We start from the raw sequence: 13,376 nt of genomic DNA on the forward strand, positions 1-13,376 counted from the left end.
TCCAATCCTAGATGCATGTAATTTTACTAGAGGGCCACAGCTTCACATATGAGACATTTCAGACATGGAGATAATCTGCAGAAAACTGTCTGCACAGTTTGTACAAACATTGCAGAAATATCTGTTTTGCCATGAAACTACTGTAAAATAGGCGGTTTTCTCAGGCAGTGAGTTTTTCATGGGTGTACAAGGTTTTTGTGAGTTTAAAAAAACTACAGGCTCCCTTCCAAGCCCAGTGGGGCATTCAGCCCCCCTCCTGGACTCCACAAATGGTGTGCCACTGCTATCACAATCAGAGGCGCACCTAGGTCAGAGCAGACTAAAGAGGATTTGGGGGTCCCCAGGGGGTGTGGAGCCTGGGCTTAGCCGGAAGTCCAGGGATAAGAGTGCCTCTGCAGACTGGTCACAATACTTCCATCAAGGCCTGGCAACGTTGTTGTGTCTGCCCTGTAATCCCTGAAGAAGGACGACGAAAAGATAATACCACCTTCCTCCCCTCTGCCCTGTACAGACGTCCCTGGCCGTGATCCCACACATGCCTCGCGCCACTTGGCAGAAACCAATGCCTTCCCATGGCCACTCTCGCTTGCCCCTTTCAGCACTTCCCTGCGAGGAGACAAGGCAAGCCCGAGGAGGGAGCAGCAAACTAAGGCAACCGCTACGCGTGGCGCCTCGCGCACCTCTGGCCTAAGGGTCTCCTTTTATCCCGACTCAGCGCAGCCAGCCGCCTGGGGGGTGCCCCTTGCTCTGGCCAGAGAGGCGGCGTGCGCCTCTCCTTGAGCCGCCAATCCACGCCGGCTGCCGACGAAGCGGACCCCAGCCGCGCCCCAAAGCCGCTCGCCCTGCCGGCCAGACCCGGAGCCCGCCCCTCGCGCACCTCCTCCCTCCCTCCCTCCCAACATGCACGCGGCTGGGAAACCCAGGCAGGGAAACGAGCGGCGGGCGGCGGCGCAGGGGAGGGGAAGCCGGCGGTTCCCCAGGCGCGCCGCTGCCTGCTTGCCTGCCGGGACTTCCCTGTTGTTGCACAGGAGCCACCCGCCCACGCTAAGATGGCTGCGAAGGGCTTGTACTTTCACCTGAAAATGGAAGAGACGGTGGAGAGGTGCCGGGCGGACTGCCAGTGGCAGGCGCAGCTGGCGGTGGTGGCGCAGATGCACTCGCGGGCGTCCAGTCCCCGCCACAAAGGCGCCAAAGGCTCGCCGAAGCCCGGTAAGTCAGGGGTTTCCCGGGTCAGTGGCCGGGCGATTCCTCCCCAGGCGGCAGCAGCAGCAGCAGCAGCAGCAGCTCCTCCGACTCCGAGCATGGAAGCCGCCGCCGCGCCTGCCTGCCTGGCTCTGCAGACCACCAGCTTTGCTCTCCCACCCCAAGCAAAGTGCGGGGACAGCCACGAAACCGAGTCCCTGCCTGCTGCCTCCTCCGCCTTGCCTGGGGCTGCTGCTGCTGCTGCTCCGTGCTTGCCGGGAGAAGCAGCAGCAGCTCCCAGCGTGCCACAGTCCATGGTGGCAGTCTCCTTTTGGCCGTCCCGGCGGCGCCTCTTCGGCGCTGCTGGGATGATTCCGGCTAGTTTCGTTTCGCCGGGAAACTCATTCATACGTCCACCTCCTTGCTAGCCCGTGAAATCGTTCTCGGGGGCGTCGCGTTCGTTTGGTGGCTTCCCGGGCATCGTGTGAGCCCAAATTTTGACTCAAGCAACAGCGCGGCTTGAATCTGATTTGTACTGGGTAGCTACCTGTCACCCAACAACACTCCCTTTCCAGGGTTGTGTTCAGCCGCTCCCAGTAGCCTGCTTCCGTGCAGGATTTCCTCATTGACCACAGACTTCCCCCAGAAGCTGGGGAAAACCTACCTACCCGGTAGGGATTTCTCAAGGGGGATAAAGGATGAAGTCACCTTGTCCTGAACTTTATTGAGTAGACCAAGATCTACCCAGACATGGGAAGAAGAATCTTCCTTTCCTTTCCTTTCCCTATTCAGACATTATAGCTCTATTTGGACATTATGTTGTACAAGTATACAGATATCTCTACACAGGTGTGTACAGCTTTTGTATGAATGACTGTACATGTGTACATTTTATAAGTGAATCTGGCAGGGGTGTAACTACTATTAGGCAAGGGGAGGCGGCTGCCTGGGGGCCCCCACGCCTCGAGGCCCCCCCCCAGAGGCAAGCCACATGACTATATATTGTGAAGTGTGTATGTGTATCAGCGAGGGGCCCATTTTAAAATTTTGTCTCTGGGCCCACTCCAGCCTTGTTACGCCCCTGGAATCTGGGGGGACCCTTTGGTCTTCCGGGCAGACGTCCGGTCCCTGCAGGCCTTGGGGGCCCCCCTCAAATTCTGCTTCTTCTTGTGCCACGGCTGCGGCCTGCCTGCACCATGTTGGGCGGCTGAGCGCGTTAGTGCGACTCGCACCACAGCTGGGTCACCTGGTTTCTCCCTCCCTCCCTCCCTCCCACCCACCAAGCTCTGTCCTTGGAGTCAGTGTGCATGGCAGCAGTGGGGCCAGGCCAGGTGAGAGAAGCTGCCAAGCAGATGGCAGCTTCCATCCACCCTGGCCGGCCACTAGGTAGCACGTACCTGCAGGGCAGGGTGGGGGAGAAGCAGTGGCGTGGTGGAGAGAGGAAACATAGCAATTGGCAGCAGAAGCCGCCACAGCAGGAAGGCAGCACTAGCTCCTGGGGCTGGCTAGGGACAGGGATGGGAGAAGATTTACTGCTTCCCACTGATATGTTTCTCCCCCGCATCCCACTGCCCACTCCTGCCAGGCGCCAAAGAAGAGTTTCTCGCCCGCCCCGCAAATGCATGGTGACATAGGAAATGTACTGCTGTACCTGTGTGCAGGATAACCTGTGGACAACTGTACCTGTGTACCCTGTACACTCATTGTACAAGTGTTTGCACATAACTTGCTTTGCTTTGCTCAGACACTGGGATGGGAAAATACATGCACTCCTTTTTTTTTTTGCCACTGCTTGGAGATCTCAAAGCAGTTTACCTGATTCCTTGAGAGATGTCCACTCTTTCCTGTTGAAAAAAGGAGCAGTGGTTCGAATCGAACTGGCCCAGTTCGGCTGGTCCATGTTCGAACTGGATTGACGCTCCCAAAGGGAGGGGCCTGAACCGGTTTGGACCAGTTAGGAGGTCTACTGGTAAAGGGGAATCTGGGAGGGGTGTCGGTAGTACTCAAAAAAAGGTTCGGCAATGGCCCTGGGGGGAGGGGCGCTGCAGCTCACCCCCATCCCCAACGGCCTCCCCCAGATTAGCCCAGGCCAGCAGTGGCCTTGTTCCGGCCTTCTCTGGCCCAGTTCGGCCCTCTGCACATGCAGAGGATATTCCAGCAGCTATTCCGGTGGTGGTGGGTAACAGAAGAAGAAAGAGGTCAGTAGGCCATTACAGGGGAAGGGAAAACAGAAACTACTGTTTCCCTTTCCAGCTGTCCTGCCAGCTCTTAGACCTTGGGGAACTGTGCCAACTATCCACAGAGCCTCGCCATGCTCCTTTGCAATGCCAGGTCAGGCCAAAACAAACCAGAAATTATCCATGTCTTGATTGTGGATGAAGGGGCTGATCTGGTATGCATTACAGAGACTGGTTGGGAGAGACAATGTCTGCTTTGGGACTGAGTTGTCAGGTGCAGCTCGGGAGTTCATAGCAGCCATGACAACTATGGGCCTATCTCAAGTGGTCTCTGGATTGGACCGACACCTGATGCGGGTCATATGCTCAATTTTTGATCTAATCAGGGAGGTGTTCCATGGGTGGGGATTCCTACAGTTTCCCCATTGTCATGGACGGAACATGGTGAACATTTGACTTGCAGCCCCTAGTTACTCTGCAGGGGAGAAGGGCCTATTAGGATGGTCTACCCAAGGAGGTTATTGGATCCAATAGGATTCCAAGAAACCGTGGAGGGTTTTAAGGTTGGCTCTGCCAGTGACTCTGCTGATGCCCTGGTGCAGAACTGGAATAATGAGCTCACCAGGGTGGTAGACACAATTGCTTCTAAGCGTCTTCTCCAAGCTGCTTCTAAATTAGCTCCACGGTATATGGAACACTGTAGAACAGTGCCACCTAATTCCACCTCCCTCAGGCAATGCAGAAGGATGCCATGGTCGATGGTATCAAAAGCCGCCAAGAGATCCAAAAGGATCAGCAGAGTCACACTCCCTCTGTCAATACCTAATTGGAGAGCATCCATCAGGCAGTATGAACTACATAGCCTGCCCGAAAACCAGTTTGAAATGGGTCTAGATAATCAGTTTTCTCCAGGACTGTATGGAGCTGAGAGGCTACCACCCTCTTTTGCCTTGCCCAACCATAGGAGATTAGAGATGGGTCTATAGTTGCCTTATTCTGAGGGGTCCAGTGTAGGTTTTTTCAAGTATGGTCTAATGATAGTCTCTTTAAGACAAAGAAGCATCCTACCCTCCCTCAGAGAAACATTTATGATGTTTGCCAGACCCTCTCTGACAATCTGATGGTTAGGTAAAATAAGCCAAGTTGGGCAAGGGTCAAGAGAGCAGGTGTAGGATGCACAGTCCGAAACAGCTTGTCCACATTCTCAGGAGTCACACACTGAAAGTGATCCAGTCTGACCACATAACAGGAGTTGGTTGCTGGATACCTCCATAACAAACTCTGCCCTAACTGTAGAATCCAGTTTGGCCCTAATATGAGATATTTTGAGCCAGATCTCATGACCAGTGAGACCCGGTTTTGGAGGGTGCGCGGGAAAAGCAGGCTAAGCCCGCTCTCCCTGCACAGCCGGATCGGCCACCTACACGATTGCCATCTCCATGACGGAGCCGGCGGGGCCTGGGGAGCTCGGAGGCCGCGTGGCCCCCGGACGCTCCAGTATGCCCTGTGCGAGTGCACGGGGCATACTGGGGAGACCCCCAGAGCTGGGAGGCGGCCGCTTTTTGCCTCCCCTCCGGGGGTCTACTCATGAGTAACCACGGCGCAGAGCTGTGCCGCACCGCAGCTACTCACGATCTGTAAAACCAGGTTTGCGGAGTGCTCACTCCACAAACCTGGTTTTAGGGCAGGGGTAGTTAGGCGGGTTACCCGCCTAGGAACCACTGGGCTTGCAGCCGAGCCCAGGGGTTCCCACGATGGGGTGAAATCGGGCTAGCCTCCGCTAGTCCGATTTCACCCCATCGTGTGAATAGCCTCTATGTCTGTGAAAAAAGCAATTAAAAGTGTCACAGTGGGTAACCGATGATTCTAAATTTGGATTCAAGGGGGAGGGGGCTCGCATTAGCCCTCTCATAATCTTAGACATGTCTGCTGGACATGAACTTGTGGATGCAATGCTGGCAAAAAGGAAATGCTTCTTTGCCACGTGTATTGCCAGAACAAAGATCTTCAGATGTGTGCTATGTTGTAACCTGTCAGATTTGAGTCGAGTCTTTCTCCTTTTGTGCTCTAGTTGTCTGTCTCGCCGCTTCAGCTCCCATAATTCTTCCGAATACTATGGGGCTAATTTTGAAGCAGGTAGGAGAGGATGCTTAGGAGCGATGGTGTCTACTGCCCAAGTTTGTACCAGAGCATCAACAGAATCATTGGTAGAGCAAACTCGAAACCCTTCCAAGGCTTCTTGGAATCCCATTGGATCCAATAACCTTCTGGGGCAGACCAGCCTAATGGGTCCTTCATCCCTACAGAGTTGAGTTGTGGTTTCAAGTCCTCCCTTAACCTGATGGTGGCCCATCCATGACAATGGGGAAATAACAGGAGTCCCCACCCACGGAACACCACCCTGATCAGAGTAAAAGACCAAACTGATTGTGTGACCAGCAACATGCATCGCCCCAGTGATCACCTGGGATAGGCCCATAGTCGTCATGGTTGCTATGAACTCCTGAGCCACTCCTGACAACCCAGTCACATATTGAACACTGAAGTCTCCCGCCATCAACTCTTATTTGGAAATTATTCCATTTCCAATCCTGCAACCAGGTCTGTCAGTTCAGTTAGGGACTCGGTTGAACAACGGGGTGATCTGCACACTAACAGTAGTCCCAATCTATCCTTGGGACTAGGCTTAGGTACAGTCACTCAATATGGGCCAATTCCCTGACAGGGATCCTGGTAGGGGAGACAGTGTCCTTATAGACCACAGCCACACCTCCTCCCCGCCCACATCTCTCACCTGCTCCACCACAGAGCATCCTGCTGGGAGAAGCTGGGACCAGACTGGACCACTAGCCGCTCCAGACCAGGTTGACCATAAGTTGCCTTACATCTTACCTTTTATCTGAGTTACAGTATTCTGAACAAAGGGAAAGGGCAAAACACCTTACGGGGTGGAGCTGCAGCCGAGTGGTCGAGTGTCAGCTTTGCAGGCAGATGATTCCAGGTTTAATCCTTGGCTTCTCCAGGTAGACCTGGGAGAGACCCTTCTCTGAAACCTTGGAGAGTTTCTGCCAATCAGTGTTGACAATACTGAGCTAGACAGGGCTCTGTTTCTCTTAAAGCTTCCCCTCCTGGTGCTGGGGAAAGCACAGTGTGATGTGCAGAGGTCAGCACAGTGGGAAATGGTTTCTGCACTGAAGTTTTTTTCAAGTGGAACAATGAATGGTGGACCGATGATCTGATTCAGTATAGGGCAGATTCCTAATCCATGACAAGTTTTCCTCGTGCTTTACATATGGTATGTGTACGAATTGCTATGGATTGTTGTTATTATTGTTGTTGTTATTTATTAAGAATAGTTATATACTGCTTTTCAACAACAACAAAAGTTCTCAAAGCAATTGACATAGAAAAAGAAATAAGATGATTCTCTATCCCAACAGGTCTCACAGTGTAAAAAATAAGACAAGTTAGACCCCAGCAACAAGCACGGCAAAGATGCTGCACTTGTGTTGGATAGGAAGAGTTCCTGTCCCCCTGCTAAAAATAAGAGAATCACCATATTAAAAGGTGCTTCTTTCCCCAGTTAGCAGTGCTATCATGTTAAAGGAAGGAACTTGTGATAATTAATCACATCTACACACCATTTTTGCTGCTGGAAACACAGACTCCCTGGCTTGGTGAGGAATATGAGAACTTTGGATTACAGTACATACTGCACGGGAGGAGGCAATGGTAAACCCCTCCTGTGTTCTACCAAAGAAAACGACAGGGCTCTGTGGGCAGCAGGAGTCAAAATCAACTTGACGGCATACTTTACCTTTACTTCCTATTTTACTTTCCCCCAACGTAGTATGATCCAGCCAAATTTAAGCACTATGCCGCTATGTTTGCTTGTATGCCCTACTAAGTTCATTTGGACTTCGCCCAAGCAAGCACACTTAAATTGCAGCCTCAAAGTCCTATTGATTTAAGTGGGAGAGATTTAAGTGAATCCCACTGATTTCCCATTGAAATCAATCTGACTTTAACGTGCTTAACTTCTTGCTGAATTGTTTCCATACTTAGGACAGGTATCGGGAAGTGGGTGAAAATACTCAGCATACCTTAAAAGAAGTTAGTGATTTATTGGCACACTTTAATCCTCCCCACCCCCCCACCCCCGGTGATTCAAGAGTTGCAAGAGAGAATTTGTTACCACCTTTTATTCAGGCATGCCAGGAAACGGGAAGAATGTGCATGTTCACGATGTGCACATATCCTTATTCTGTGTGGTTGGCCAATGAATAAAATATTGTCTGAACCAGCTCATAATGTCTGAATGCCAGTTAAAAAAAGCCAAATCTTGGACTGAATTTGTACAAAACCATCACTTTCTCGGACATGTGGAAGTACTGCAGCAGTTTTGATACCTCACCATTGAGCAAGATGAGTGGTGGTGGTTATACTGCTTTTCAACAAATAATTCTCAAAACAGCTTACATAGGAATAAAAATGAGAAGGCTAGCTTGATAAAAAGTGTATGCCTTTTTAAATTTTACATGTTCCTTATAGTCTTGTGGTTGTTTATCTCACCAGGGAGGAGATCAGAGAGGACTGAGATGATTCATGTTTTCTCATCCTGTTAAGAGTTGTCTGCCCAGAGCCACTGAGGTTTAAAAAGGAAAAGGAAAGATTCAGTGGTCTCATCTCAAGCTTTTAGAAATGCTGTGCAGCTGTGTTTATCTTGGTCACATCTTGGACATCATATAATTCAGATCCTAAACAAAAAAAATTAAGTAAAAAAAGAATGGTGGAGAGAATCAAGAAGTGAAGAAAACGACTCATCGGATGCTAGCGTTTCCTTTTTAATTAGTGCCTCAGACTAGGACTAAGGAGTCTTTGGGTTTCTCTGCAGGGGCTGCTTTGCCAATTTTAAATTGGTCAGTGGGCTCCACCCAAGAGCCTATGTGCATACTCATACATGCTTATGCAAGCACATGTTTTTCTTCCTTTCTCTGTCTCACATGCATTGAGGGTTGTCAACTGGCCAGGAAGAGAAAATTGAGCAGAGAGAGAAGAGGGACTGTACCAAAGAAAAATATAAGAGGCCCAGTTTTGACGAAACGGGAAACCACGGTTTCCTGCTATATGAATGAAACCCTACAAGCCACAGGCCCTCAGGTTTCCTTCTCCTTTTGGGGCAGAGAGAGAGCGAGCGCGCGAGAGAGCATGTCTAGTACTGTTTTTAAGTATACCACAGTTTCTTGTTATGTGCAAACTCGGGGATCTGTGACTTAATTTGAATCACCGTTAGAGAAGAAACCAGGATTTAGGGGTGTGGTTTGGTTGACTGAATGCCCAGGTCCTGGTAGTAGCCAAGAGCATTCGTTACTAATTTAAGCTGGGGAGGGGAAGTCAGCTGTCCCTTCTCTTGGATAGAAAAGATTTAGTCACTATTATTCTTTCCTTGGTAACCTCCAGGTTGGACTACTGCAGTGTGTTCTATGTAGGGGCGCCCCGCTAATGAGGCAAGGTAAGACAGTTGCTTAAAGCAGCAGATTGGCAGAGAAAGGAATTGGCTGCCTCCATGGACCCACCCCTGCTTCTGGTCACCTCGCCCCACCCAGACCAACATATTTTTTCCTGGCATGGCACTAGCCACCACTGCTGTCCACATCTCCTCTTCTTTTCTTGCTGCTTCCCAGGCTCTCCCTATGATTAAACATTCTTACTGTCATTCTAGCTTCCCTGCCTTCTGCTTTTTGAACAAAGCTTTTCTGAAACACGCAGTGGGGAAGAGGAGAAGGCGTTGGAGTGTCTGCCACAACAGCTGCAACCATCATGTAGGGGAACACCTTTGTTTCCAAGGTCCAGATCACAAGTTTTTGATTCGGCCGTTGCAAGCTTCATGCAGTACCTGAGCTGCTCCTGCTACACTGCAGGCTCTTTGGTTTGTACTTCCCATTTAGGTCTGAGGACACACAAAGCAGCCACCTTGCTGAAGCTAAGCAGGTGCCAGTCTGGTCAGTGTTTGGATGGGCGACTGTATGGGAAACCATGTGCACTGCCTTAGGTTTCACGGTGGAAGAAATGTGGGATATAAATATAATATATCAATAAAATCTTCATATCAGTTTAACAGCTGTGAAGTAGACCAGTCACTCCAGTGGATATTAAGGACTATCTGCCACTGGTCTTCTTTTGTGCAGTAGGCGAAAATGGGCTCTGTGTGCAAAATGGTTCCTGTTTTTAAGCACTTGTGGTGTACTGTTGGCACATTGTCTCTAGTGACTTGGTGTAAATGAGTGATGCATTATAAGTAGTCAGTACATTTATTCTTCATTCCCTTGCTACCTGTTTCCTTCCGTTGCAAAGAGGACACTCTGTTTAGCTCTAACATTGCTTATGCAATGCAGCATTGCTGCATTCCATTGTTTTCAAAGTGTTCCGAGGAATGCTGGAAGTCCTGTGGACACTCATCATGGGTTTTACAATGAGAAAATCAGTAATGCTGGATGCACGTTCTTGAAAAAGAGCTTGCCTACTATTAACAATCTTTCCTACAATTTTCAGCTGCAGGGGTTGTTGGGCAGTATTTTCTGGAAAAGTTTCCATACTTTTAGTGTGTAGGAAACTTTGCATTTCTCAAAATTGTGTCATAAAATACGTTGGTAACAATGAATGGATGTCAATGCAATATGAGGGAAGCTTGGTAGTTTCGAAGTTGTAATTAATGTTTTTCAATTGATTATATCCCTAGGAAGTGTGTGAGAGCGTACAGATCTATTTTCTTGATTGGCAAACAGGAGGGTAATATGGTAGTTAAAAAAAAAGATAGGTCAAATAACAGGCCAAATCAGATCACAAACTATTTAGGGTATCAGGACAGTTTTCTGATACCTCAAATCGGTGAAATAATCTAAGCTAGTTGCTTCTTGGGCTAATAACCTTTGCGCTCCACATTCAGACTTCCATATGTGAGGGAATGTTTATACAGTGGATAAAGTTCTGTGTTTATATTGGTGGCTTGCTATATATGGGAACACAACACTATGACTTCTCTTGATTCTTTCCATCGTGTCTTGCAGAAGACTATGGGAATCTCATAGTTGCAGAGGCATTGCTGGAGCTATGCTTACAAGAGAATCTTGCCAAAATAAAGGACGCCATTCCATTAATGGAAAAGAATGAGCCAAAAATGAGTGATGCCAAAAAGCATTTGACGGGTATTCTAAACCGCGGGAAGTTACTGGTAAGCATTCTCAGCAGACATAAAACATGAACATTTAAGATGCTACTAATGATGTACAATTACAAGGCTCGGGAACAAAATGTTGGAACCCTTTAATCCCATCTGTCTCTTCCATCCTGGTCCTGCCTTACATAATGACTGCAGTAAATATGCCGCTGGCTTTCTGACCATGTCGTTTTTCATTCATATGAAATCCTTAATTAGGATGTAATAAATTAAACTTGCAGCATGATCTGTTTTAGCTGCAATGAAGGAATCTGAGATGTCTAGCTCTCCATTTAAAGTGGGATTCCATATTGTGGGAAGGACTGTCTAGCTCTGGACTTGGCTGTTCAGGTACAATGCTGAATGGTTTAGCATTTTGGGGACGGACATATAGTCGCACATATGATACCTCCTCTCCTTCTCCCTCTCTCCTCCCTTGCTTCCTGAAATTAAAAACTTCTAATCTCCATGTGCAGCAAACCATAGTTTACTGTTTTGTCTGAACATAGCAAACTGTGGTTTATGCAACCTGTAGTTTGCCTGCAGACCAGAGTGAAAGTGTGGTTTATAATCCTAGTTCATGGGCAAACCATGGTTTTCTGGTTTTGAATGAAACATGGGGGGTCATTCACACAATCAAAAACTGTGTTATACCTGGGTTTGGGAGCTGTCTGCTCTCCCAATTTTTGGTTGTGTGGAAGCAAGGTAGGAGGAAAACCTGGGTAGAAGTGATTGTGTGGAAGCAAGCTACCCAGGTTTTCGTCCTATCTTGTTTCCACACAATCACTTCTACCCAGGTTTTCCTCCTACCTTGCTTCCACACGACTGAAAATTGGGAGCACACACAGCTCCCAAACCTGGGTAGAACACAGTTTCTGGTTGTGTGAATGACCTCATGGTTTGCCACAAACCAAGATAAGAAGTTTCTAATCTTGGCAAGTGAAAGGACAAATTAAGAGGAAAAAGTCGAGGGAATGTGTCAGTCTTATCCCAAAATTTTAACTTTTTCCCACCTCCCACCCCCCAAAGACCAGATCTTGCATTTTGAATGAATTTAAAATAGTACTTACATTCAAAGGAATTTATCTAGCTTTCATGGTTTAGTGTGATTTTAGGGGTTTTTTGGATGTAGAATAAGAAGGTTTTGTAAGATGTAGTAGACTGTAGACTTGATACCACCTGAGTATGAAGGTGAAATACCTTCTTCATAGTTCATAGGGGGTCGCCCCTTTGGGGGAGCCACTTCAGAATATAACGAGGGCAAGGGCCAGGCTTCCTGGCCTAAGAACATACATGGGTGGTGAGTGGGTGGGTATTTAATAGTTTGGCTTCTGCTTTAAGTAAGTCTTGGTTGGGGTTGTTTATAATGTGTCTGGGTTTGTCTGGAGATGGGAGACAGGGTGCGTATCCACTGATACGTATCCACCGGGCAGCTATTCCGGTGGTGGTGGGGAACAGAAATAACATTGGCAGGTCAGCAGGCCATTACAGGGGAAAGGAAATCAGAAATCTAATAATTTCCCCCCCTTCTATTATTTATTTTGTTTTATTTATTTAATACATTTGTATACTGCCTCAAAAGCAAGTCTCTAGGTAGTTTACAACAAAACAATAGATAAAAAGATTAAAACATTACAACAATTAAAATTTAAAATGTTAAAACTATTAAAAACACAATTAAAACAATATCTAATTAAAAGCCTGTGTGAAGAAATGCATCTTGACTGCCTTTGTAAAAGTTGTAAGAGATGGGGAGGCTCTTATTTCAGTAGGAAGTGTGTTCCAAAGTCTCGGGGCAGCAATGGAGAATGCCCGTCCCTGAGTAGTCACCAGACAAGCTGGTAGCAACTGCAGACGAACCTCTCCAGATGATCTCAATGGGCGGTGTGGTTCATAGCGAAGAAGACATTCTCTTAAATACCCAGGGCTCAAGTTGTTTAGGGCTTTATAGGTTATAACCAAAATGTTGTATTTTGCCCGGAAACTTATCTGCAACTAGATCTTTTAAGATAGGAGTGATATGGTCTCTCCAAGATGACCCAGAGACCAACCTGGCTGCTGCATTCTGGACCAACTGCAGTTTCCGGACTATGTACAAAGGCAGCCGCACATAGAGAGCATTGCAGTAGTCAAGTCTGGAGGTGACCAGCAGATGTACTACTGTTCTGAGGTCATTTATCTCAAGAAATGGATGCAGCTGACATATCAGCCGAAGCTGATAAAAGACTCTGCCTCAACCTGGGACACTGCCTCAACCTGGGACACCAGAGACAGGTTGTCCTGCCAGCTCTTTGACCCTGGGGAGCATTGCTAACCACCCACAGAGTCTCACTTTGTAATGCCAGGTTGGTCCAGAATAAGTAGGAAACCATCCATGATTTGATTCTGGATGAAAAGGTATGTATCACAGAGACTTGTTTGGGGGTGGGGCTAGTGGCCCAGTCTGGTCCTAGCTTCTTCCTCAAGGATATTCTGTTGGGGAAGAGGTAAGGGGACATGGACGGGGAGGTGGAGTGGCTGTGGTCTATAAGAATAACATCTCCATCACCAGGATCCCTGTTAAAGTCTCTGACCATATTGAATGTGTGTACTTAAGTTTGTGGGCCAGGGATAGACTGGGATTTCTGTTCTATCATCCAGCTGCCCAATGGAGTCCCTACCTGAGCTGACAGACTTTTTGCGGGCTTGTAGTTGGTCCCCCAGGTTTGTGATGGTGGGGGACTTCAGTTTTCACTTCGGGACCATTCTGTCCGAGGTGGCTCAGGAGTTCATAGCAGCCATGACAACTATTGGCCTATCCC

General features: G+C 48.3%; 1 protein-coding gene across 1 annotated transcript in view; it reads left to right on the plus strand.

The window, feature by feature from the left end:
- The first annotated feature begins 936 nt into the window (after nucleotides 1-936).
- Nucleotides 937-13,376, plus strand: part of TTC7A (tetratricopeptide repeat domain 7A) — a 291,532-nt gene continuing 279,092 nt past the window's right edge. The window contains exons 1-2 of the mRNA XM_053312732.1: nucleotides 937-1,209; nucleotides 10,427-10,590. Of these exons, the coding sequence (XP_053168707.1) occupies nucleotides 1,050-1,209; nucleotides 10,427-10,590 (324 nt within the window). The 5' untranslated portion in view covers nucleotides 937-1,049. The remainder of the gene's footprint in view (nucleotides 1,210-10,426; nucleotides 10,591-13,376) is intronic.

This window comes from Hemicordylus capensis, chromosome 1 (assembly GCF_027244095.1).
Source record: "Hemicordylus capensis ecotype Gifberg chromosome 1, rHemCap1.1.pri, whole genome shotgun sequence".
Classification (NCBI taxonomy): domain Eukaryota; kingdom Metazoa; phylum Chordata; class Lepidosauria; order Squamata; family Cordylidae; genus Hemicordylus; species Hemicordylus capensis.